At 46.3% G+C, this 26,535-nt stretch overlaps 1 protein-coding gene across 2 annotated transcripts in view; it reads left to right on the top strand.

Moving 5' to 3' along the window:
* Positions 1–26,409, top strand: part of NKTR (natural killer cell triggering receptor) — a 47,434-nt gene extending 21,025 nt beyond the window's left edge. The window contains exons 7-17 of one of the 2 annotated variants that reach the window (XM_018558649.1): positions 1,658–1,687; positions 3,759–3,904; positions 6,570–6,792; positions 8,276–8,428; positions 8,768–8,843; positions 11,357–11,505; positions 13,499–16,162; positions 18,713–18,802; positions 19,972–20,031; positions 21,970–22,065; positions 26,274–26,409. In XM_018558649.1, the coding sequence (XP_018414151.1) occupies positions 1,658–1,687; positions 3,759–3,904; positions 6,570–6,792; positions 8,276–8,428; positions 8,768–8,843; positions 11,357–11,505; positions 13,499–16,162; positions 18,713–18,802; positions 19,972–20,031; positions 21,970–22,065; positions 26,274–26,340 (3,754 nt within the window). In that variant the 3' untranslated portion in view covers positions 26,341–26,409. Of the gene's footprint in view, positions 1–1,657; positions 1,688–3,758; positions 3,905–6,569; positions 6,793–8,275; positions 8,429–8,767; positions 8,844–11,356; positions 11,506–13,498; positions 16,163–18,712; positions 18,803–19,932; positions 20,032–21,969; positions 22,066–22,413; positions 22,426–26,273 lie in introns of those variants that run through there. The other variant, XR_001941363.1, reaches the window with a different exon arrangement.
* The last annotated feature ends 126 nt before the right edge of the window (positions 26,410–26,535 follow it).

Genomic DNA, 26,535 nt, shown 5'->3' with positions numbered 1-26,535 from the left:
CTTAGACTTGGGTCGATAGATCCTCTCTGATCCTTCGAGGTCCCAGAACAGTGACATGTCAACACCTAGAGGTCCCAAAATGTCAGGGGTGTCACTGGCCCAAGACATGGAGTGGAACCCACTGGCAGGAAACCGACCGTATGAGATCCGCAACTAGGTACAAAGGGGGCAATTCCAAAGAGCGTAGTCAAGGTTCAGTCCGGGTCGAGGCAGGTGGCTAGGATCAAGAGTGGGAGGACAGGCCAAGGGGTCAATAACCAGGAGTTCAGATGAAGGGTCAGGAAGCTGCAGCAGTATCAGATTCAAGAGGCTAGGTAATTGCACCATAAGGCAGAATAACTCAGCAACAAGCCAAGGCTCTGCCTGGAATATATACCCAGTGGGAACTGGGACCGCCCCCGTTCGCTCATACAACCAGGAGCCAATGGCAGGAGGTAAAAACGGACAGTGTATGTCAGGAACCTCCTCCAGCTAGACCAATACCCGACAACATTGATGCCGCGGGTGGATTGCGCGCGCCTCCATGCATGCGGGCGCAGCCTGTCTGCCGCACACATCACGCATGCGCACCCGCAACCCTGTCAGCAGGAGTCCTGCCAAGCCGAGGGAGACCCTGTGCACTACACTGTACCTGGCAGCCCCTGGGTGAGGTAGTACCCTTGGTTCCCGGACACAAAATAAGGACACAGTGACATTTGAAGGCCCAAGAACAATGAAACTTTGACGTCTATGTTCATGGTCATTGACTGACTGACACTTGAGAGGCCCAGAACAGATTTACAACATTAGAATGATAGAATAATTGCATACTTCCACTTGCAGGTTCCAAAAATGCTGACACGAGTTATCAGAACAATGATGGACGTTGGGGGTCTCATAGCAATGATAGGCAGATGCTTAGGAATCCCAGAATAATGACACGTGAACTCCCGAGCCCTTTAGAACAATGACACTGGCTCGTGGAGTTCTAGAAAAATGACACAGACTCCTGGGGCCCCAGAACAATGACACTGGCTCGTGGAGTTCTAGAAAAATGACACAGACTCCTGGGGCCCCAGAACAATGACACTGGCTCGTGGAGTTCTAGAGAAATGACACAGACTCCTGGGGCCCCAGAACAATAACATTGACTGGGCCCTGATGCAAGCAGTGGGTCAGATCTTAGGAGGAGTTGTGTAACATCTAACAATGCCTTGATGGGTGGATGTAATTCTTGAGGAGTGGGCGTTCATAGACTGCATTTTAATGCTGACCACCCTAGGTAACGCCCACATCTATCAATATTATACATTTGTAAGGCTGGCCATACACACTGAGATTTTCACTCAGTGTGTCCCCCTGTCGGCACCCTTCCTTCCAGCATCCTTCATTTAGAAAATCAAAGGAGCCGGATGGAAAATCTTCAAGTTTACAGTGACGGCAGCCAATCAGCTGCTGTCACTGTCTGAGTATTCTGACAGCAGCACACCCACCATTGTCATATAAAGCTCACAGCAGGAGGTTCGTCAATCCCCGCTGTTTGCTGTGAATGGAGAAATCTGTTACCCTTTTTTTTTTTTCTTTCAGCAATGCTGTGTGCTCAACTTAACTCTGCCTTGTACCTCATGCCTTGTGTAATTTATGATCTTTCTTCTTCTCATTCTATTACAAAATTAAGAACAACAAAACCGGCAGCGCATCTCGATGGGTACGTTCATCTTATTTTCTTTACTCTCTATGAATTTTTAACTTGCATTATTTTGAAGGGACTCTACTCATACAGAAGCAGACTACAAAAGGCAATTACTCTTCCCTCCCCAACAGGCGGCAACTCCAATCTTTACTCTCTTGTGAAACTCCATTCACACATGAGCGATTTTCCGTGCGTATTCGGCCATTTTAATGCGTGCGGAACCGCGCTAAACATAACCAATGCATCGCCATGTGCATTGTGCAGCCGCACTGTACGAAAACCGCTCCTCCTGCAAGATAGTGCAAGTGAGATTTTACGGGCAGATTCCGCATGTTCGGCTATAGTAATAGCCGCAAACGTGCTGAATCCGCGCGTATGCTAACATTCACGCAGGAAAACGCTACCGCTATGTGTGAATGGAGCCTTAGCTTAAAGGAGAACTATGAGGGGGGTGCTTTTCACTCACCTCATAGTTCTAGCCGACCTGTGACAATGAGACTGTCACAGGTCGGCTCAGTAGATCGGGAGGTGAGCGAACACATACCGGCGTTTGCTCACTTCTCGATCCTGTCACGGCTCTCTGCCGTGTCAGGGGAGGGGCTGGATTCCCCCCCTCCCCGCTCCGATTCTCCAGCGCTGACTGGCGGAACGGACGGGGGAGGGGGCGGGTAAAGCTGGCTCTGCCTCTAGATAGGCAGAGCCAGCTGTCAACTCACGCAGCTGGGTGGATCCAGACATAATTGTCGGGATCCACTTCGGTTGCGGCGTCTCTGTATACCGCGAGCTGCAGCTCGCGGTATACTGAGCTTTGGGTCACGGGAGAACGCTAGTTTACGTTCTCCCGCGACACTCAGGAGAACTATGGGGAAAAGCCCTGACCCCATAGTTCTCCTTTAAGTCAAACTCCAATAATACTTATTGATCAGTTACAGCAATTTTAAAGAAGAATTCCAGGAATTATTTTTTGTTATTATTAACCCTTGCAGTGAGGCTACCCACGTACTGCAAGGGTTAAGTGCTTGTTTGTGTCTAGGTGCTAGAAAAAACCCAGATATACTCAGCCGAAGCTCCGAGCTGTCCAGCTGGGACAGTGCTCCCCGTCTCCTATTCTGCAGCACATTGGAATGTTCCTTTGCGTCCTCACGTCTATACACAGTGTGTACAGGTGATGGGTTACTGGACCTTAGACCATTGCAGAGGACGGGGAGAGACATTCCAGGGACTGGTCTAAGAACAAGCTGGCTCAGAGCTTTGGGTGAGTATTTGTTTTTTTTAAACTAGACACAAGTGAGCAGCTAAAAGAGAAATATAGGGTAACCTTTTTATCCCATAGTTCTCTTAAGGGTCACGGGAGGACATATACTGACCTCCTCCCGTGACCCAAAACTCAGTATATAGTGAGCTACATACTGAGAGCGCCGCAGTCGGGACGGCAGTACTATCGAGATCCATCCAGCTAGCTGATTGACAGCTGACTCTGCCTATCTAGAGGCAGCGCCAGCTGTGCCCGCCCCGTCCATTCCTCCACTCAGCACTGGAGGATCGGAGTGGGGGAATCCCTGCGGGGAGCAGTGACTGACAGTAACAGCTCTCTGCAAGGAGATGATCGGAAAGTGAGCGAGCGGCAGTATGTTTTTTGCTCACTTCCCGATCTATAGAGCTGACGTGTGACAGTTTCAATGTCACACGTCGGCTCTTAACTATGAGGTTGAGTGAAAATGACTCACCTCGTACTTCTCCTTTAACCCTTGCAGTGCGGGGGCAACCCCACTGCAAAGGTTAATGAAAAAAAAAAATTCCTGGAGTTCTTTAATAATTAGCACCATTGCCAGCACCCCCGGCAGTGTTATATGATTCGTCCAAACCTCCTGTAACTCATTTTCGCTGACCGCTTGGTTAGCATGTAAATGTGGAGAAATTATAGACCTGAAATGTATAGAGAAATTCATGTTCTGGATATTATGATTACAAGTATTAACCCCGTACAGTTACCACAATGCAATAGTTTTCACTGTCGCAATCATTGTCTAAACATGTACAACCATCACCAGTTAACAGCATGTTGTATTTGTCCTGCGTTTTGCAGTGTCCATGTGGTGTTCGGACTTGTCATTTCTGGTTTTGAGGTTATCGAACAGATAGAGAACCAGAAGAGCGACGCAGCCAGCCGGCCGTATGCTGACGTGCGAGTTGTGGACTGCGGCTTGGTAGGATCTAAAGCCACCAAAGATGGTGAGCGCTTTCTGGATAAGCTGTAAAATCCATTATAGATTGTATAAGTACTCTATAGAAATGGGGGGGGGGGATTTATCAAAGCTGGAGCAAACAGAATCTGGAGCAGTTGCCCATGGCAACCAATCAGCATCTCTCTACAGTTTGCCTAGGTAAGATTTGAAAATGCGACACAGAAGCTGATTGGCTGCAGTGCAAATCTGCTCTACATTTTGTCTGCTCCAGTTTTGATAAATTCCCCCCAAGGTTGTTTTTCCAGGGGCTGTAGTTGTATGGGAGGTTGTTGTCTTATGGGAGCTCCTTCTGAGGTCTTGTAGACAAGGGCACCTGAGTGCTGTCCATACACACAGACATTTTCAGGTGATGTCAGCCAGTGTTCAGAAAATTTGTATACAGACATGACAACAGTGTTATAAAGCAAGGAAAGTGGTGCGCTCCGTTTCTTCAAGTATATTTGTGATTGAAAGCCGGTTGAAATTGTAAGAAAGTTGACTTTAAAGGAGAACTATGGGGTCAGGGCTTTTCCCCATAGTTCTCAGGGTAATGGGAGGACACAAACTAGCGTCCTCCCGTCACCCTAGGCTCAGTATACCGCGAGATGTAGCTCCCTATATACTGAGACGCCGCAGCTGAAGCGGATCCCGACAATTGTGCCGGGATCCGCCCAGCTGCGTGAGTGACAGCTGGCTCTGCCTATCTAGAGGCAGAGCCAGCTGTACCCGCCCCCTCCCCCGTCCGTTCCGCCAGTCAGCGCTGGCGGATCGGAGCCGTGACAGGATCGCAAGGTGAGGGGACCCGGGATGTGTTCGCTCACCTCCCGATCTACTGAGCCGACCTGTGACAGTCTCATTGTCGCAGGTCGGCTAGAACTATGAGGTGAGTGAAAAGCACCCACCTCATACTTCTTTAAGGGCTCGTTCACACCAGATACAATGGCATCTATTTTTTAATGGTCAATGGATGCCGATGCAAGGACATCTGGAAATGAATGGGAGCAGTTCACTCCAGTGCATTGCTTTGCTGTTCACTGCCCTGCTCTGAAATAAAAAGTAGAGCAGTCAGCACGTATCTAACACATGTCACTGTAATGGGCATCAACACTAGACAGAACCAATCCCTTATATAGCTTTGTGTAAAAATTTAAAAAACAGTAGGTTCCAAGTACCATTCGCACTCCTACGGTCTTACAGCATAAAAGTATCTGTGGTGCTCAAGGTGACCGCACGGATGGCGTCGTGCAAACACAAGCAGCAAATACAAGGATTTCACCGGCACACACTTGGAAATTCAAATATCATAGCACCATATGACATGATGTGACATTTTCACTAAATAAATATATCAATGCAATATTGATATTTGTCCAAGTGTGTGCCGTTGAAATCCTTGTATTTACTGCACTTGCATTGAGTCATGTCCAATGTACACATTTCGGTGTGAATGCACCCTTAAATTGTATGACATTGCAGTGAGCGCACCTTTCCCCATGCTTTGTCCCTTTAAACCAGGGGTAGCCAAACTCTGGCCCTCCAGCTGTGGTGGAACTACAAATCCTATGAGGCATTGCAAGATTCTCACAGCCACAGACATGACTCCCGGAGAGATGCATCATGGGATTTGTAGTTTCACCACAGCTGGAGGGCCGGAGTTTGGCTACCCCTGCTTTAAACCCTTCCTGTCAGCTGGATGCATATATCTGGCAGCACCAAAGTGGGCTTTGTTCTGTGCTGCCACATCTTTGCGTATGGCCGGTGGAGGTCAATCGCGTGACCCCCGGCACTGTCCCCACACTGTTACCAACAGCTCCTGGTCACACCGTGACAATCAGGGGCCAGTGAGATGGTCTCCCGATCATGTGATCACTGTGACAGTTCTCATGACCATCTCATGAAGAGTAGATATACATAGCAAGGCCTTATTAAACGCTTGCATCATCGACCAGCAGTTAAGCCAGAGTGCTCTACAGAAGGGTTACCTGTAGGGATGCACCGATACTAGTATCGGTGCCGATGCCGAGTATTTGGGCGAGTACTCATACTCGCCTAAATGCTCCGATGCCTAGCCCAATACGTCCGGTATCAGGAAGCCAGGCAGCGCGTCATTACATGCTGCCCACCTCCCTAATTGGCCGGGAAGCCGGCTGCATGCTTCCTCGTCACTTGTAACGAAAGAGCGTGGAGTCGGCTTCCCGACCAATCAGGAAGCCGGGCAGTGTGTAATGACGTGCTGCCCGGCTTCCTGATTGGTCGAGAAGCCAATCAGGAAGCTGGGCGCCTTGTAATGACGCAGTGTCTGGCTTTCTGTTTGGCCAGAAAGCTAGCTCCATGCTTTCTCGTCACATAGTGACGAAAAGCATGGGGTCGGCTTCCCTGCTAATCGGGAAGCCGAGTGGCTAGTCATTACACGCCGCCTGGCTTCCTGATTAGCCGAGAAGCCAGCTTCTAATATCGATTTTTGGTATCGGCGAATACAGAAAGAAAAAAATATCGGTACACGTAGTCGATCCCGAAATACCGGTATCGGTGCATCCCTAGTTACCTGAGACATAACCCAGCTAGTATCCAGCACTAGGTTTCTTCTCTCGCTGTGTCCCTCAATGGACTCAGAATAAGAATGTGCTCCGACACGACTTACAAGCTCATGTTTTCTCTTTTTAAAGTGCCAGAAAAAGTCAAGCAAGCCACCTTTGCATCTGGAGAATCAGATTCCAGTTCAAAGTCCTCTTCGTCATCATCATCCTCAGAGTCTTCCTCTTCTGATAGCGAAGAAGAAGCTGAGAAAAACAGGAGGAGGAAGCGCAAGCGGAAGGCCAAAGTAAAGCCCTCAAAGAAAAGACGCAAGGAGACTCGACAGGATGTCAAGGAGGACCGTGTCGCCACTCAGTGCAGGTACGATGGGCTCCGGACATTTCCTGATGGATCTTCTGCCTTCTCGGATCTGATCATTATCTTCCCTCATTCATTGTTGTCATAACACTTCCCCCATTTACATTGAAGACATCTCCTGGGGTTCACTGTGATGCTGGAACACTCTCTGCTGTTCTTCTTTATTAAACCTTGTTTTATCCCCCCCTTATCCCTTACTACACCCTTCTATATCCCTTATTAACCCTTGTTATATCCCTCCTTATCCCTTATTCACCGTTATATACGGTATCCACCTTATTACCCCCCTGTTTTATCCCTTATACACCCTTATATATTCACCCCCATCCCTTATTACCCCTTGTTTTATCCCGCCTTATCCCTTATACACCGCTATATATCCCCCATCCCTTATTACCCCTTGTTATATCCCTCCTTATCCCTTATACACCATTATATATCCACCCCCATCCCTTATTACCCCCTGTTCTATCCTGCCTTATCCCTTATACACCCTTATATATTCACACCCATCCCTTATTACCCCTTGTTATATCCATCCTTATACACCCTTATATATCCACCCCCATCTCTTATTACCCCCTATTTTATCCCTTATACACCCTTATATATTCACCCCCATCCCTTATTACCCCTTGTTATATCCCTCCTTATCCCTTATATCCACCCCCATCCCTTATTACCCCTCCTTATCCCTTACTTCACCCTTCTATATCCCCCATCCCTTATTACCCCTTGTTATATCCCGTATTATCCCCTGCTAGGTCTGCCCCACCTTATCCCTTATTACCCCCTGTTATAACCCCATTTTATTCTGTCCTCGCTAATTTACAGTTTGCAGTTGTGATTTACAGTACTTCCATTAGGATCCTTTAGTGGCATCTACCTTGTATGAATTCTCTTTTGTACAAGCTACATGATAGGCCTGCTCTTAGATACTTTATGACTGTAAACTTCTCATCAACATTTAAATGTATAATAAGCATGACGTTTACCCTCTACATCTTTTTTCCCTCATTAGATAGTAATTCTTCAAGGCAGAGGCCCCCATACCTCTTACTGTTATATTGTATTTATAATGTGCAGGGCCCTCATACCTCTTACTATAATATAGTAATCTGTAATAAGCAGGACCCTTATACCTCTTACTGTTTTGTTGTAATATGTAATGGGCATGGCCCTCATACTTCTTACTGTTACATTGTAATCTGTATTGTGCAGGACCCTCATACCTCCTGTTACATTAGAACCTCCATACATCCTACTACATTGTAACCTCTAGTAGGCAGGTCCCTCATATATCATGTTACATTGTAATCTATAATGGCCATGGTCAATGTCATCCCTCATTTTAGGAAGGCAGTCCTCCTATTTCTCTCAGTGGAAGTTGCGGTGTATGCATGTTGATTACAGAGTGCTACACATTAGGATGGAGCCAAGTAAAAGTGAACTTGTAGCCTCATGTGCCGCTTTCCATTTCTTCCAGCACTCTTCCAGAAAAGAGCAACACTGTGGAGGATAAAGAGACCGGAGTGAAGAGGGACAAGCCTGTCGTGCGCCCAGAAGAAATTCCACCTGTACCCGAAAATCGGTTTCTGCTGAGGAGAGATGCGCCCATTGCCAAAGCAGTGCCTGAACCGTAAGTAGCGCTCCTTTTAGTTCTAGGAACAGATCACTCTCTGTAAGCGAAATACCTTTGCACCAGTCCCGACAGCCCATTAGAAATTACTAATATAATGGGTTACCTTTGCTGACCTCCAGTCCAACGGGTGCCAGGCTCCCTGCTACATTACTGCTGGAAGGGACAGTTGAAGACATGGTAAACTGTGATGCCTCAGGCCTGTTTATGTATGTAATATATATATATATATATATACATACATACATACATACATACATACATACATACATACATACATGTGTGTGTTGGATATGCAAACTTTGAGCCCAATGATTTTCTATTGTTTTTCTCTTCTAGGAAGCCGTCTCCCGCACTACCTGACAACAACTCCGTCACTAAATCTGGAAGGAAAATCAAAGGCCGGGGCACCATAGTACGTGTCATGTGATTGCTGCATATGATTCCTATTCTGAAGGGAATATACTAGGCCAGATTACTGCTACTTACACAATAGCGCGCTATGCAACCTACTCACTGCTGAGAAAGTTCAAGCACAGTAAGTATTGGACAGTTAGGAACGCGGATGACCGATCTAAAAGTCTTGAACTTTCCATTGGAAGGACACTCCCCAAGTAGAAATGGAGTTTCCTGAACGAAAAACTGTTAGAATTCCATTCATTCTTTGACATACATGATCCCTTTTTATTGATTTTAATGGAAAACCCATCAGGGGGACAGGTGTGAATCCTTCTGTCGTTGGTCTCCTCTGGCTTTTCTTGCCTCATCTTCTGCAACTGCAGAGCCAGCAAAAGATTAAAACCAAAACAAGTGTGACAGATCATTTCCTCTGTAGATTAAAGGTCAAACTGGCTCCCCGACAATATTTATGCGTATCTCTAAACTGATGACCTGTGGGGGCTTTTAAAGCGTCGTCTATGGACTTTTTAGGGTACTGAATTTTGTCACCGTGTCACAGACGCACGCAATTTTTAACCTGAGCATGTTGGGTATCTATTTACTCGTATCTTCATCTTTTATATTTTACCCCCCAAAAAATGGGTATTTTATTGTGTTTTGGGGCACTAAATTTAACTTGTGTGCATTTTTCACTAAATTGTTGGGTTTGATAATAAGTTGCGCTAATACCGTGCAACGTAAAAATTCGAAACTGCCACCCTTTTATTCTACAGGGTCTTGGCTTTCAGAAAATAAATGTTTGGGGGTTTAAGTAATATTCAGGCCTAAAATGTGGATTATAACATAGGTGCAAACAATTTAAGAAAAGGCCTCAGTCATTAAAGGGTTAAGTGAAGTGAAACGGGTAATTTCATCCCCAAAACAGTCGCAGTGTAATAGTGTCATGCAGAATTTGATGATTAGGTATAAGGCTGCTTCTACATCATAAAACTGCTTATTTTATCTGTCTTCGCTCATGTCAAGAAAATGTATTTAAAGTCTTTAAAGGAGAACTATGAGGATGAGTGAAAATCACTCACCTCATAGTTCTAGCCGACGTGTGACAATGAGAATGTCACACGTCGGCTCAATAGATCGGGGAGTGAGCGAACACATACCGTCGCTCGCTCACTTCTCGATCATCTCCCTGCAGAGAGCCATGACTGTCACTCACAGCTCCCTGCGGGGATTCCCCACCTCCCCTGTCCAATCCTCCAGCGCTGAGTAGAGCAACGGATGGAGTAGGGGGTGGGTACAGCTGTCTCTAGATAGGCAGAGCCAGCTGTCAATCAGCCAGCTGAGTGGATCTCGACAGTAATGTCGGGATCCGTCCCGGCTGCGGCAGTCTCAGTATACCGCAAGCTGTAGCCCGCTATATACTGAGCTTTGGGTAACGGGAGGACGCTAGTTTGTGTCCTCCTGTGACCCTTAAGAGAACTATGGGGAAAAACACTGACCCCATAGTACTCCTTTTTAAAGCTCAACTTCACCTTTTCTTTAAAAATTAAACTATTTCCCTGCATATGAGCAAGTCAGAAAGAGCCTGGCTGGCAGACATCCAGCATCATCTATAACTTTTCTTTCCAGCCGGACTATCCCTGGTCCACCACCTCAGCATCACATGTGGGCATTACCTAGTGCGGTCTGCATGCAAATTCCGCCTGCCTAGAAATGCCCCATTCTCCAGACTGACATCTGCCCATCAAGGCATTTTGTTATTTGCATAAGTCTTTCTAAGCGCCAGACCACTGCTTGCATCAGGGCTGAGGGCTCTTGAGAGCTGTATTGAAGTAGAGTGCTGTGATGTTTTCAGGAAGCTACGTACACCACCCTGTCGGCTCCTTGTAACAGCATTGAGAAGCACGGAGACCCAGTGTTAATGCGGAAACATTCTGTTTACATTCGTTTGCACAGTGCGCCGCTACATGCGAGCTGTAGAAGAATTGGAAGCCAAGGAGCTGATCATTCCTGGGCCTAGCCCTAGATGGCAACTGGTCAGACACAGATATCAGTGAAACTTAATCCTCCTGTCCCATCGCACTCCTGACCGGACAAAAACCCAAATCCAACTGGGTGGGTACGGTGGTGACAACGGATGCCTCCGTGAAATGTAGATGGATGATATTAGTCACGCGCACTCCATGATATTAAAGTCAATGCTGTTTATGGACTGAGGTAACACACATCTCCTTAGCGACGTTTCGAGACCATGCAGCCCCGTCCTCAGGCAAACAGCTTAGGACGGGGCCGCATGGTCTCGAAACGTCGCTAAGGAGATGTGTGTTATCTCATGGAGTGCGAGTGACTACTTTAATCTATCTACAGATATCAGTGAGTCGCCCAGCTCGCAGACTGGTACTGTGAAAAGCAAAGAATTTATCATACAATCTGAATTTCCCATTCAGGGCTCCCTACATTTTTCAACCTCCTTATTACAGGAACATTATTATAGAAATTCTCATTTGCGTTTCTTTCATTCCTTGCCTCTAGCGATACCACACGCCCCCGAGGTCCAGATCTCGATCGGAGTCAGATGATGACGGCCAAAGCAGCGAGACCCCTCCGCACTGGAAGGAGGAAATGCAGAGGTTGAAGACGTATAAACCCTCTTCAGGAGAAAAATGGAGCAAGGGAGACAAGTAAGAGTCTTGGGTGCCGAAACATGATAGATTTTAAGAGAACCCGTCCGCCATTTAAACCCTCCAAATTGTCCTTTGTCCTCCATCGCTTGTCCTATATTAAATTGAATGATATCAATGTCCTTCAATTCCACACCTCCTGTGAGCAAAGGGTGTCATAGACCCAACACCCTGGCGCCTCATCATGTTGGCCTGGGCTCACAGTCCTGCTGCAGCGAATGGCATTCACACTTTACTACATGAAGGCTGTTCTGTGCAATAGTAAGGACCAGTTATGAAAGAGGGAGATAAGAGGTACAGTGACCAAAGAGAAGGCACCTGGAAAATCTGTTTACATAAAATAAAAATAAGTGCGGGAATGTAGGGGTAGACTGGAGTTGGGCTTTAAATAAGCCCCGCCTCTTGTATATGCAGCTGTGAGAAGGTTAAAGGAGAACTATGAGGTGAGTGAAAATCACTCCTCCTCAGAGCTAGAGCCGACCTGTGACAATGAAACTGTCACGCGTCGGCTCAATAGATCGGGTAGTGAGAGAACACATACCGTCGCTCGCTCACTTCTCGATCCTGTCCCTGCAGACTGCCGTGACTGTCACTCACGGCTCCCTGCAAGGATTCCCCCTGTCCGATCCTCTAGCGCTGACTGGGAAAGGGGCGGGTACAGCTGGCTCTGCCTCTAGATAGGTAGAGCCAGCTGTCAGTCACCCAGCTTGGTGGATCTCGACAGTAATGTCGGGATCCAACCTGACTCCGGCGGTCTCCGTATACTGAGCTTAGGGTGACGGGAGGACGCTAGTTTGTGTCCTCCCGTAACCCTTAGGAGAACTATGGGGAAAAACACTGACCCCATAGTTCTCCTTTTAAGTTGTGGGAGAATTTGGTGTTATAGTGATTTTCTGACATATTGGATTACAGCTGTGCCTCCTGCACCTCCACCTCATTGATAGCAATTCTTGAGTAGCCACAAAACAGCATAAAAACTCACTGGACCTGAGTAGACTGGTAACATTCCCTAAAAAAGAAAAAGTGAGATCTTCACTGGAAGAACCAAATTCAGCATTTACATGCCCCATCCTCCATCTTCACACCATTATATTTTCTAGAGGTGCACCCAAATGAAAATTTTAAAAACTAAACCAAAATTTAGAAAAATGTCAGACCAAAAAAAAAAATTCTAAATTAAAAAAAAAAAATTCAAATATTTTATTTGTATTAATTTTTTATAAACTTTAAAAAAAAAAAACAATTATTTTTTATTAAATATTTTAATTTTTTACTTTACTTTTAGGGGCTTCGGGGAAATATTGGGGGTCTAAACAGACTCCTGATATTTCCCTTTTTAAAATGGAAAAAGAGATTGAGAACACAGAGTCCTCAATCTCTTTTTCTGTATCTCCTGTTATCAATGAAGAGGAATCCTTTACAAGGGTACAAGGAGTCAGGGATCAGTGATCGCTTAGTGTTTGTAGATAATTTAGGACAGAGTATGTTTACTATAACCACAATCATGAATGGACAGGAGGTGATGTAGATCACTTCCCATTCATTCATAATTGAGGATATAGTAAACATACTCTGTCCTCAATTATCTACAAACACTCAGCGATCACTGATCCCTGACTCCTTGTACCCGCTCTCCATCCTGACAGCTGTCACCGGAGGCTGAGCAAGCGGTGCGGGGAGGAAAGCTTGATCTGACAGCTGGCTTCTCCCCCCACACCGCCGGCAGGCCTCCTGTGACAGCGCTGGCCGTCTCCGCCCACACTGCCGCTCGCCTAATCTGTGACAGGAAGCTGAGCGGTGCTGGAAGGAGAGACACCGGCCACTCCCAGCGCTCTTGTCACGCAGCGCTTGGCCGAAGGCCGATATATCAGTGCATCCCTAGTATTTTCTACTTATTTAAGTTGTGTTTGGAGTAGAATGTGCTAAAGTCATTGCTACATTTTCATTGTATCCTCAAACCAAGGCATACCGTGACTTTTGTTTCTGTTTCCAGACTTAGTGATCGTATGTCAAGCCGCTGGGATGGAAGCTTGTCTCCAAGGTCAAGTTCTTGGTCACACGATGGTTATCGCTCCGATGCCAGCAGGGGGCACGTTTCCCGTTCTAAAACACGTAAGAAGGATAAAAAACTTAAGCATAAAAAGAAAGCCAAAAAGGCAAAGCATACAAAGAAACGTAAGCCACCAAAGAAAGATCAGCCATCATCATCATCTCACAAAGAAGAGTCTTCCAGCAAGAAGAGGAAATCATCGCAGGAACGAACTCGAAGGTCAACTTCAAGGTCTTCCAGAGAGTCTTCAAAGAAGGGCTGGTCTCGGTCAGACAAAGATCAGAGGTCTTCATGTCATTCCAGCAAGAACTCTTACGCAAATTCCAGATCCAGATCGCGGTCTTATTCCAGAGGAAGTGAAAGGTCCAGAACAACCTCGGGATCCACCTCTCGATCCCGAAGTCGCTCGAAAAGCAGGTCTAGGACTAAGTCAAGGTCCAGAAACCGAAATGCTTCTGGAGCCCACTCGAGCGCTCACTCTCATCACTCATCCAAACAGGTGAAATCTTCTCCATCCTCCCAAAAAAAGGATGCGCCTCCATCAAGAAGTAAACCAAATACGACTACTGAGCCCGGAAAAGCCGCAGTGCAGAAAACAGCTAAGTCAGCTGACGATTCTGTTTTGGCTTATGTAAGTGAGAACGTGATTTCCTTAAGTGACAGTCCCCCACCTTCCAGGTGGAAACCTGGGCAGAAGCCTTGGAAGCCTTCATATGAGCGAATACAGGAAATCAAACCCAAGACCACCAATGCGCTTCCTGCACCAGCCAGGCATAGTGGCGGTGATGCCAAAGACAGTTCATTTCGCAATCATCGTGCGAGCTCAGATAGCGAGCGCAGCGATTATTCTAGAAGAAGCTCAAGTTCTCGCCGCAGAACCAAACATCACTCTTCTAGGAGCAGATCCTACAGCAGATCCTATTCTAGATCCAGGAGCCGAAGTAGCTCATCTTCTCAGGCTGGAGGCAGGGCATCTTCTTCATACGACAGCTCATCATCCAGTGACTCCAATGATGGCACAGTTCCTACTGACACATGCTCAGCCAAAAGAAGAGGCGAATCAAAGGATAGAACCGTCCAGCCTAATACTAAAGGTACGTCTATTACACGGAAAAGCACTGGAAGCGTCTCGAATTCCCACTCCTCAGAAAGTGAAGGAGATGAGTTTACCAAGTCATTACTGCAAACCACTAAGGCTTTGCTGGAAAACCATAACTCCTGCAGCCCACAGCAATCGGAAGATAATAAAAGTGAATCCAAGCCCGATTCCCAAAGTGACAAAGATGGCACGCAGGCCGTAATATCCGACATAGACAAAGTTCTGAAAAGTGAGAAGTTAAAGGAAAGCGTTGAGCAAGTCATAAATGAGGAGAAATCCAGCTCCCAAAATGCAAACCTCGAGGACTCCGCGATGTCTTCCGGAAAAGAGGAAGGTGAAGCCAGTTCGGAATCTGACTCCGAGGTGATTGGGAACTCTAAGACTCCTCCTTCAGGGACTCAGTCGCCCTGCGCTTCCGAAAGCATTTCTGAGAAACTTACCAAGTCTCCCCTGTCGAATAGTTCAGCTCAGGAGACCAGCAAAAGCAAATCGAAGAAACACAAGCGCCGTTCCAGCAAGAAGAAGAGCCATTTGAGGAGGGCCAAAGAAAAATCCAAAAAGAAGAAAGAGAAGAAGCAGAAAGCGCAAAAGAAAAAGCAAACCTTCCGCTGGCAGCCCCCGCTGGAGTTTGGAGAAGAAGATGAGGAGGAGACTGCAGAGGCGGAGTCCAATGTACGTCTGAGCAACCCAAAAGACCTGCTTCTGGACAAGTCTAAGGTAGAGTCCAAAATCACCCCCAACGGGTCCCTGCTGATTGATAAAGTTAACACAGAGCCCAGGAAAAAGGTTTTGCCATTAACGCCCGCCTTAAAAAGGGATGAAAAGAACCGTGGAGCTTTACCAAACCTAACAAAAGGTCAGCTTACCGCTGCAAATGCTCCTCAGAGGTCAGATGACATAAAAACTTTTACTTCCCATCGGTCATTACCGCTGATCAAACTTGAGACGAATTCCTCCAGCAGTACGCCCGCAGCTCGCACAGGTGGCACCTCGGACCAGGCACCCCCTTTGTCAACGTCTGTCCCTTCTGTTTCTGAAAATGTGCAAGTCAAGGAAGAGAAAAGTCAAAGTACTCCGGCAGTAGTCAACACAGCCGGTCCAGAGAAGCCAGAGGCTGCTGGCGCCGAGTCCGTAGCGGTAGACAATAAGTGGAAACCCGTCCAAGGGCCAACTTTTGGCCAACCAGTCAAGCCCATAACTACACCTGTAATTACTCCGTCAGAGGCGGAAAAGAAACCTCAAGGCTTAAGAATTGAGATCAAAAGCAAGAATAAAGTGAAGCCAGGGTCACTTTTCGATGAAGTCAGGAAAACCGCCAGATTAAACCAAAGGCCCAGAAACCAGGAAAGTTCCAGCGAAGAAAGGTCTTCGAGTCAAGAGGCAAAAAGCCGCTCAGGTAGCAAGACCAGGTCCAGAAGCAAATCCCGCTCTGCGTCAAGCCACAGGTCAAGGTCTCAGTCTTCCAGCAGGTCCAGAAGCCGATCCCATAGTGGCAGTTCTTCATCAAGGTAAGAAGTACATGATTTTGGGCAATCCATTTTACACACTGACAGAAAATAAGGCCTCGGGCACAGAGCCTCATTTTGTCTTCATTTTTGGAAACTATTTCATTCTGTAGCTCAATTATTAAAGCCTAAACCTGTCTAAACAATTTTTTGGGGGGGGGGCTTTGAGTAGGGAAGGGGAAAAAACGCCGTCAGGCTTTTATTGTCTGTGTCTCCATTGGGGAGATTTCACCTTAATCACTTGGAGATCAGACTCTTAAACCCCCTTCCTGTCCAGGCAATTTTTCAGTATTTATAGCTGAGCTACTTTGCCTTGGTCTGCAGCAATGATTAAGTAGGTGGTAGGAATTAGGGATGCACCGATACTAATACTAGTATCGGTATCAGTGCCGATACTGAGTATTTTGGCGAGTACCGATGCTGGAACTTCCGGTATTAGGAAGCCGGGCGGCGAATCATTACACGCTGTCTGGCTTCCAGATTGGGCGGGAAGCCGGCTCCATGTTCCCTCGTCACCAGGGAGTATGGAGCCAGCAGCTTCCCGGCCAATCAGGAATCCGGGGGGGGTGCAGCTAATGACTCGAACCCCCCCGGCTTCCTGAGTGTCCGGGAAGCCGGCTCTATGCTCCCTCTTCACTTGGTGATGAGGGAGGATGGAGCCAGCTTCCCAGCCAATCTGGAAGGCGGGCACCGTGTAATGACTCGCCGCCCGGCTTCCTGATTAGCGTGTAATGCCTTGCCGCCCGGCTTCCTGATTTGTCGGGAAGCTGGCCAATCGGGAAGCCGGGCGGCGAGTCATTGCACGCCATCCACCCAGCTTCTCGGCTAATCAGGAAGCCAGGCGGGTGAGTCATTGCACACCGCCCGGCTTCCTTAATATCAGCGAGTACCGGATAAAGAAATATCGGTACTCAATACCGAAAAAACAGTATCGGTGCATCCCTAGAAGGAATACATTGAAATTTCATCCGAAAATGGTACGAAGGCCAAAATGGCGATAGTCCCAGAAACAGCCGAAAGTGCAGTGCATTCCTAGCTTCTCTCCTCCCCTCGGGGCGCCAGTCTGTGTCCTCTCTGATCCCCGCTGCTTTCCCTCACCTGTGTCAGCAGAGGCAGCGGGGATCGAAGGGAACACAGAGCATATCCATGTGCTGGCACCCTGCAGGAAGGAGAGAAGCTGTCAGGTGGCTTGAGCGGCACAGGAAGGAGAGACTTGTCAGGATGCCGAGAGGTGCGGGGAGGAGAGACTTGTCAGGATGCCGAGAGGTGCGGGGAGGAGAGACTTGTCAGGATGCCGAGAGGTGCGGGGAGGAGAGACTTGTCAGGATGCCGAGAGGTGCGGGGAGGAGAGACTTGTCAGGATGCCGAGAGGTGCGGGGAGGAGAGACTTGTCAGGATGCCGAGAGATGCGGGAGGAGAGCTCAGCTCCTGTGACAGGCGGTGCAGTCAGGATGGAGAGCGGTGCACAAACACAGAGTAATCTACTGATCGCTGAGGGTTTGTAAAGGACTGAAGACACAGTAAGCTTTCTCAGATATAAATGAACAGGAAGTGTTATACATCATGCCCATTCATGACTGGGTTGATAGTAAATATTTACTATCTCCAGCTTGTGAATGAACGGGAAGCCTCTGTACTGAGAGCTTCCTGTTCATTGAGTGCTGGAGCTGCAGAAACGATGTTGTGTCCTCAATCTTTTATTCTATTTTAAAAGGGAAATATCAGGGGGCTGTTTAGATGATCCATTCATTTAATTTCAACTCTCAGTGGTCATAATCTTATGGCTGATGGATGTATACTCAAAAGAGTATAATCTGAGATCCCTTATCTATGACCCAGAGGTGTCCTCCCCGAAACGCGTTACTTTGGTCTGACAAAGGCAGTGTGGGGAACTGTACCTCCTCTCGGCTGCATTCTGTACAGCATGAGAGTGGGTCCTGTAGTCTCAGTCCCAGTGTCCCCGGCATGTTTCCAGGCTGGGAACGGAGGACGCCTCTGGGCCACAGATAAGCGATCTCAGAATATACTCTCGGGAGTGTATTTTTATCACTGTCTTTTATGTTTGTTAAAGGGTAAGTTCACCTTCTATATAAAAAGATCAAAACTCATAACCCCCTCCTCATCCTCGTTGCACTCAGCTGCAGGGATGACCATTGCCTGCTGCCACTTGAAAACTTAACTTCACAGCCCCGGAGGTTGTGCTGGCAAAGGTGAGTGCTCATTGGTCAGCGTGCTCATGTGACCACACTGACCAGTGAGAAGCTCCTCTTTTTTTCCAGGACGCCATTCTAGAATAAAGAAGGCTCAGAAAAGATTTTAATTGGCCACCACATTCAAGTCTTTTGCAAAAAAGGTGAATTACCAGGTGCAGTAAGTTGCTGCACTATGTTGGGTGCTCTCTGTCGTTTTCATTTTAGAGAGCTGCAAGTGACGATTATGGCCCTAAGTGGACTCGATCACCTTTGCACATTTGACTGTCAGTCCTTATCCAGGGTTAGAATTTATGAATATGGACTTGTCATATGTCGTCACGGCTAATGTGTCCAATTGCAGGTCACGGAGCTATTCGAGGAGTCGGAGCAGAGAACGGTACAGCCGCCGCCGTTCCAGGACTCGCAGCAGATCTTACGGCAGCTATAGAAGGTATGGGGTCTCCGTTGGTGTACGTCGTCACATTTAACCCCTTCATGACTGAGCTAGTTTTCCGTTTCTGTTCATAAATGACTGACACACTTTTTACATGTTTGCTGTGTGATTCTTCCACGGCAGTAATATACTTTCTTACTAAATGTACCCACACATATTATATATTGTTTTTTAGAGGACAGTTAATTATAGTATACAAATATATTTATATATAATTTTTATTTTACTAATTTTTTTTTACACTTTGTAAGAAAAAAAACACTTTTTTTTTCTTGTCAGTTTATATCAAGCAGTCACTATGACTGCTTGATAAATAACTTTTTTTTAATTTTTGGCTATTAAGTGGCTGCTTCAAACTTAGGAACAGCTAATAATAACCTTAGAGACTGATCCTGACTCTAGTCAGATCTCACTAAAAGCTCTTTGATCCGATCAGAACTGATACATTTCACTCAAAAGATATACATTGTATCTTTTGAGTTAAATGTATCTAAACATTGGGCTCTCGAGCTGTCAAAACAAATAGCAGAGAGGTGAGTCACTGCTACCTCTCTGCTATTTTCAGCTGTCAAATACAGGATCGCAAATTGCGGTCCTGTATTTGCATGTAACGGCTTAATTATTTCATCAATGAATGCCTCAATACTGACCCATCCATTAATGACTGGTAACTGCTGAGAATCAGCTGTTACCAACATTACAACGCCTGATATAACTCGTCAGGTACAGTGTACGCTGCCAGTCATATAGGCACAAAGTGCCGGGACGTACAGTGTACGTCTCCCGTCACGAAGGGGTTAAAGGGGCAGGCTGCCCAAATGTGGTATTTGTTTTGAGTGAAGATTGGTGGGTCAATGATATCTATTGGCTCGTTAAAGAAGAATTCGGGAGGGGCGGGGGGACTTTTTATTAACCCAGAATGTGTACAAACCATCAAGGCAGGGGTGGGCAACCTTGGCACTCCAACTGCTGTGAAACTGCGAGTCCCATGAGGCATTGCAAGACTCGGACAGCCACAGGCATGACTCGCAGAGGCATGGTGGGATTGGTTGTTGTAACACAGATAGAGCGCTGAAGCTGCTTACCCCTGCATTAGGGTAAAGTAAGCTGGAAATGACCCGCTCCTCACCTGGGCTGATCGTGACGGTATTTTGCTCTCTTTACAGTCGGACGTACAGCAGAAGTCGATCTAGAAGCGTCTCTTACCGTCGTCGCAGAAGATCCAGGTATAGTGTCTCCTCTCTCTCTCTGTTTTGCAGATTCCGGGCACTATGTGTTTACAGTAATACCTTGGTTTACAAGTAACTTGGTTTGAGAGCGTTTTGCAAGACAAGCAAACATTTCTGAAAAATGTTGCCTTGATATACAAGCAATGTCTTGCAAGAAGAGCAAAATTCTGCAGAAAAGCGCCACCGAATAAGGCTGTAGCAGTGCGAGCGATGAGTCTGTTTAACGATAACACAATGTCACATTGGATAGATTCCTTGTTATGGTTTCATGAAATGAGAAAGATTCCATTGAGTCAAGAGATAACAGTGATTCCGTTAGTGATAGTGAAAGTCGTCCTACACAATAATCTTCCTCTCTCTCGTCCCCCTCACACCAGCCACGAAGGTACCTGTAATTGGTTTATTTTCTTTATATTTTGTACAGGTTTATATTACAGTACTGTATTGTAATCATTTTTATATGAATATTTTTGGGTTGTGGAACAAATCATCTTAATTTCCATTATTTCCTATTGGGAAATTCGCTTTGATATACAAGCGCTTTGGATTACAAGCATACTTCTGGAACGAATTATGCTCGTAAACCAAGGTATCACTGTATATCACAACCTTGAAGAGTATCTGTGTAGATACCGCGGCTATTATAGAAGAGCCAATCCCAATCACTAAAGTCTCATGTAATATTTAAAGCTGGACTCCGTCCTTCCCTTCAGTCTTCTCTCTAACCTCCGTCCTCCCCTTCAGTCTTCTATCTGACCTCCATCCTTCCCTTCAGTCTTCTCTCTGACCTCTGTCATTCCCTTCAGTCTTCTCTCTGACCTCCGTCCTTCCCTTCAGTCTTGCACAGTTGTACTGGCTCCTCTCCTGGACTGAAATGGCTTCCTCTGTTATCACTGCACACTGCAAGCTTCTCATACTGTGCAATATAATCTGCAGCAAGCCAGGGCTTGCCTTGTTTTCCGGCATCATCTAGCACTTTCCTCTTCAGCCTGTCTGTCCTTGGTCTGTATCTTTTCATTCATTGGGTTTCGGTTCTTTCAATCATGGAGGTTCAGCATCACATGTGGGCGTTACCTATGCAAATACAGCCTGCTTAGGAACGCCCACTCCTCCAGACTGACATCCACCCATCAGGGCATTTTGATATTTGCATAACTCCTCCCAAGAGCCAGCCCACTGCTGTGATCAGAGCTGAGAATTCTTGAGGAGTACTGAGGCCACCCCCCTCCTATCAGCATGCATTGCACAGAGAAGCACATGGACCCGGTGATGAAATCACTGGATCTAAAATAAGATATGTAATGAAAACAGGTTTTATTAAAATATGTCATTGGCATGCTGATTCCAGGAGGAACCTGGAAATGCAAAATAAAAGGAAATTAAACATCAGCTTGAACATATTAATGTAATTTCAGAAATTCTATTGAATCTTCTAAAAGTTACAGTTTTTATTGGAAGAAGACTATGTGATTCTACTAATGAAGGTCTTTGTTTTTAGGCACTTCCTGTTTTGGGAGACAATGTTCTGTCCCTTCAGTTGCTGTTCTGTGTTGTCACCCTGTCACATGCACCTCCGATGGAGACTATAAGCTGCTAAGTCTAAGCTCATTGCGGCGGACTCATTCTTCCGCGGGCTCCATTGGCAAACCCGCCTGACAACACGGGAGAGCAATTGGAAATAGGGGACAGCGCATCAGAGAAGCAGAGACCTCTAATGACAGAGCGGACCTTTTAGGTGATTAATTTGGTCATTACAATCGGATTGTACAATCTTTATGTTCACAGACAGCTTTGTAGTGCGAGGCGTCATTCAGAGACGGGCACATCTACAGAGATTTGTACAGTCGTAGTGTAATGAGTGCGGATGGCATCAGGCGTGCTTCAATGTTCTTTACATTCAGAAGTCTTTGGCTTTTGTTCTGTGTCTTCCTACAGAAGTCGGTCACACACGTACGACAGCTATAGCAGAAGTAGAAGTCAAAGCAGAAGTCCAGCCTACCACCGATCACGCAGCTATGACCGGAGGTCTAGGTAGGTAACCAGGACCACGGAGTCTTAATAGAATATGTTAGGGATCCGCCGAAACAGATCGGCCGCAAAATGCCGTAAGTACTATCTTTCGGGCGAAATTGCACTGCGTCCATAGTTTCTCCTTCACACTGGACGCTGCCATCTGTTCCCTCTTACACAGCGCAGCATCCAGCAGGGAGGAGAGAAACTGTCAGGAGGCCGAGCGGGGCGAGGAGGTGAGCGCCATCATTGGCTTGTCACAGGAGGCTGAGCTCTCACCGCCCCGCTCAGCCTCCTGTGACCGATTAGGGTGGAGGGAGGAGACAGCTGTGAGCTGTCACATGAGGCCGAGCCAGAGGTGTAGGGGAGGAGTCGGCTGTCAAAATGGACCGATCTCTCCTCCCCGCACTGCCGGCTCACTCTCCTCCCCGCACTGCCGGCTCACTCTCCTCTGGCAGCCGATCCAGGATGGAGAGCGGTACAAGCAGTCAGTGATCGCTGAATGTTTGTAAACAACTGGATATCGTATGAGTTACTAAGTCCCAGTTATGAATGAATAGGAAGTAATCTACATCACTTCCTGTTCATTCATGATAGTGGTTATAGTAAACATACTCTGTCCTCATGTTATGTTTTTAAGAAAGGTTAGAAAAAATATATATTTTTGGTTTCGGCCTGACATTTTTTAATCTTTTTGGTTTCAAAATGTCATTTCGGTGCACCTCTAGAATATACGGAATTTTTTGATTTGAAAGATTGTTACAAAAAGCCTTGTGGTACCATAAAAATCAGAACGCGGACCCACAGAAACAGAAGAAAAGCTGTCCGCCCACCAGATTCCCCAGAACTTCAATAGTTTTGTGAAGATTGTACCACGTCACTGGTGTGTCCCGCTGAAGGTCCACCACTCCCTCACCCCCCCGCTCACGCGTTTCACCCAATCACGGGCTTAGTCGTAGAGATCATCTCTACTTCTTCTGTTTGCATGAGCTCATATTGGGCCAAGGACGTGCTCGCAGTGGCAAGTACCCGGCTCATTAATTTCCTGAGCCGTGGAGGAGCGGTGCTTCTTTTGTGTGTTTTCCTTGTATTCAGAACATGGAGACATTGAGTGGAAGAGAAGGTGGGGGGGGGGGGGGAGAGAGAGTCCAAAAGGTCTTTTGCCAGGTTCATAGGCAGGTCAGTCGTTACTTTCCTGCGTGTGGAAACGCACTGAGTATTACATATCATGTTAATCAAGGGAGAGAACATTCGTTGGGTGAGCCCCCCATAGCTAAGAAGTGGAGACCTTATGGAACCCAAAGAAGTGGCTGGGGGCGATTATTTCAAGGTAATGTATGGTTGGGTGGGGGTTCGGTATGGCATTGGTTGGTAGGTGGAGATGAGATGGGAGCCTAGGGTGGTAGGTGGGTGTGGGTTGGGGCAGGTAAGTGCCGAAATTGAGGCCGCTCCCATTTGGATTCCTGCATCAGGCTGTACCACACTGGACGTCCCGAGTGCCTGAAAAGTAAGAGCCGCCTATGGATGGGGGTCATTTATTTTTAGGGGTGGACACCAGATGTCCATCAAATGGGTGGGTATCTGTGCATTTAAACATATGCCACCTGTTCCAGGTCATTAGATTTCGGGACATATTGTCCTCATTTATGTGAATCAGATCTTCCATCTCAGCTGCAGCATGAATACAGGCAAACCATTCCCTTATGTTTTGGGGTGATTTCCGTTGTCTCCGGATTAATGATTTTGTGGCATAAGAAACGTTTGTAGCGTTTAACAGAGGGGTCGGGTGATGGAGGAGAAATCTTGATGGATGGCGGCATTAGCGCAGTCAGGTATCCCAGGGATGGGGTTATGTACTTGTAGCCAAAATGGGTTTTATAGCATTTGATTCTCCCTCAATTAAACATAAGGAGGCTCCCTCTAGTGGAGACGAAGGCCCACTGCAACTCCCCAGCTGTTGGGGAGCTACAACTCTTGCCAGTATTTGCACAGCTGAAGAGGAGAAAACACAGGTCTTGGGCAATGGCGCTGCACTCTTAAAATCCCCCTTCACGCTTTTTTTTTTTTTTTGTTACATTGGATCACCTTCCTTTCCTCCGTTTGTGTTCATAGAGGCTGCTGGAATCACCTTAATCTGGTTGCAACCATTGGCTTAGCACCATGAAGCACACAGTCTCAGGAGACAAGTATGTCCAGTAGTTCCAGTAAAAAAAAACAAAATTCGTTTGTTGGAAAATAATTTAAAGGACGGCAAAAACGCAAAATCGGAACTCCAGGCAGTTCCAAAATCATGAAATCCTACTCCCGTTTTAGATGATAAAGGAGTAAGTGTTCCTCTAGAGCAGTGGTTCTCATATTTACAAAAGTATTAAGAGTTTGGAGAAGTGAACAATCTAGGCCAAAATAGCTGATTTGGCCTATGGATGGGGTCATTTATTCCCCCGAGGAGATATCAGCACGGTGCCCCAAATCTACAATGTACTTGTGCACAGAATGGGGCTGATGTCACCACGTCAGCACCACTCTGCATCAGTAAGGACCGGAGAGGAGGCAGTGATGAAGAGGACCCCTGCGGCATCACCTGACCAGCCTAAAGATTCAGAAAAGGGAAGCATTAAAAAAAAAAACTAAAATACATCCAGCTCCCGACGGCCCTTAAGGAGATCGTAACTCCGGAGGGGATACATGGGCTCCCTGATTATGTGACCACTGTAATTGGGCCGTCTTATCGCCTCCCAACTGTCACTGTGTGCACCCCTGCACAAAACATTGATACCTGTGGCAGCATGGCATAAAGCCCACCGCCATTCTTCCAGATATACATGCGTACGTGTTAGGAAGTTAAACACCTTAACCCCTTCATGACTGAGCTATTTTTCAGTTCCTGACACACTTTTTAAATTTTTTGCTGTGTGATTCTTCCACGGCAGTAATATACTTTCTTACTAAATGTACCCACACATATTATATATTGTTTTTTAGAGGACAGATAGGGCTACATATTTATATCAAACAAGTACCTAACGCCTCACTTAGTTTGAATCAAATATAAAAAATGAGGGGGAAAAACCAGAAGAAAACACTTTTTTCACGTTTCATGTTTTTATTTTTTTTTTATTTTTTTGATAATAATTATAGTATAAAAATATATTTATATATCATTTTTATTTTCCTAATTTTGTTTTACACTTTATTTTTTTATACTTTGTAAAAAAAAACAAAAACTTTTTTTGTTAGTTTATATCAAGCAGTCATTATGACTGCTTGATAAATTAACTTTTTTTTTTAATTTTTGGCTATTATTAGGCTGCTCCAAACTTAGGAACAGCTAATAATAACCTTAGAGACTGATCCTGACAGCATGTCAGATTCAGATCTCACTAAGGCCCGGTTCACACCTGGTCTTTGTAGCGCGTTCCTACGCTCTGCAAAACGCTCAAACACCGAAATCCCATAATTTCCTATGGGTATGGTTCACACCTGGGCGTATTACAGGCCGTATGAACGCGCTACAAAACGCCCTACGCCCAAAGAAGTACAGGAGCTTCTTTGGGGCGTTTTTGTTGCGCGTTTCCATTGGGATACAGCCAGGTAGCCCTCGGAAACGCGCGTTTGTCGCACGTTTTTTTTTTTACAGCGACTCACACGACAAATGCGCATATTCAATACGCCTAGGTGTGAACCCAGCCTAAAGCTCTTTTATGGTGCCTAGACGATCAGAAATGATACATTTCAAGCAAAGAGATACATTGTATGTCTTGTATCTCTTTGCTTGAGATGTATCACATAGCTTCATAAACATGGGGCCAGTCTATGGAGCTGTCAAAACAAATAGCAGGGAGGTGGAGTCACTCTGCTGCCTCTCTGCTATTTTCAGCTGTCAAATACCGGAGCGCTATTTAGTGCTCCCGTATTTGCATGTAACGGCTTCATTCTTTCATTAATGAAAGGAAGAAGCTTTTACAAAAGCTTAGCTATCTCATCAATGAATGCCTCAATACTGACCCATCCGTTAATGACTGGTAACCGCTGAGAATCAGCAGTTACCGGCATTACAGAGCCTGATATAACTCGTCAGGTACAGTGTACGCTGCCAGTCATATAGGCACAAAGTGCCGGGACGTACAGTGTACGTCTCCCGTCAGGAAGGGGTTAAAGGTTCTCTTTTAGTTCTCTGCTTCTCCAGTCCCCTCATCCTGATTTTCTTCTTTTTTTTTTGTCTTTTACAGGAGCCGGCAGTCATCATACAGCGGCAGCGATCACAGTTACCGCCGACGCCACAGCGGTAGAAGTTAACAGTGTTTGTCCTCCTCTCTCTATCAAGCTGGACACGCATCATGTAGATCCCACCATTCATGTAACATCCTTCCTGTTCATTGGGCACATGGAGCTGTTTACTATGACGAGGACAGATTGACGCGGCATGGCGTGGATGAGATAGAAAAGTCATTATCGGTTTGTCCTGTATGAGAGTTTACAGATCTTCTGGGC

This window comes from Nanorana parkeri, unplaced genomic scaffold (genome assembly GCF_000935625.1).
Source record: "Nanorana parkeri isolate BGI_ZX_2015 unplaced genomic scaffold, ASM93562v1 scaffold351, whole genome shotgun sequence".
In the NCBI taxonomy this organism is placed as follows: Eukaryota; Metazoa; Chordata; class Amphibia; order Anura; family Dicroglossidae; genus Nanorana; species Nanorana parkeri.
This window is presented reverse-complemented; position numbering and strand designations above follow the sequence as displayed.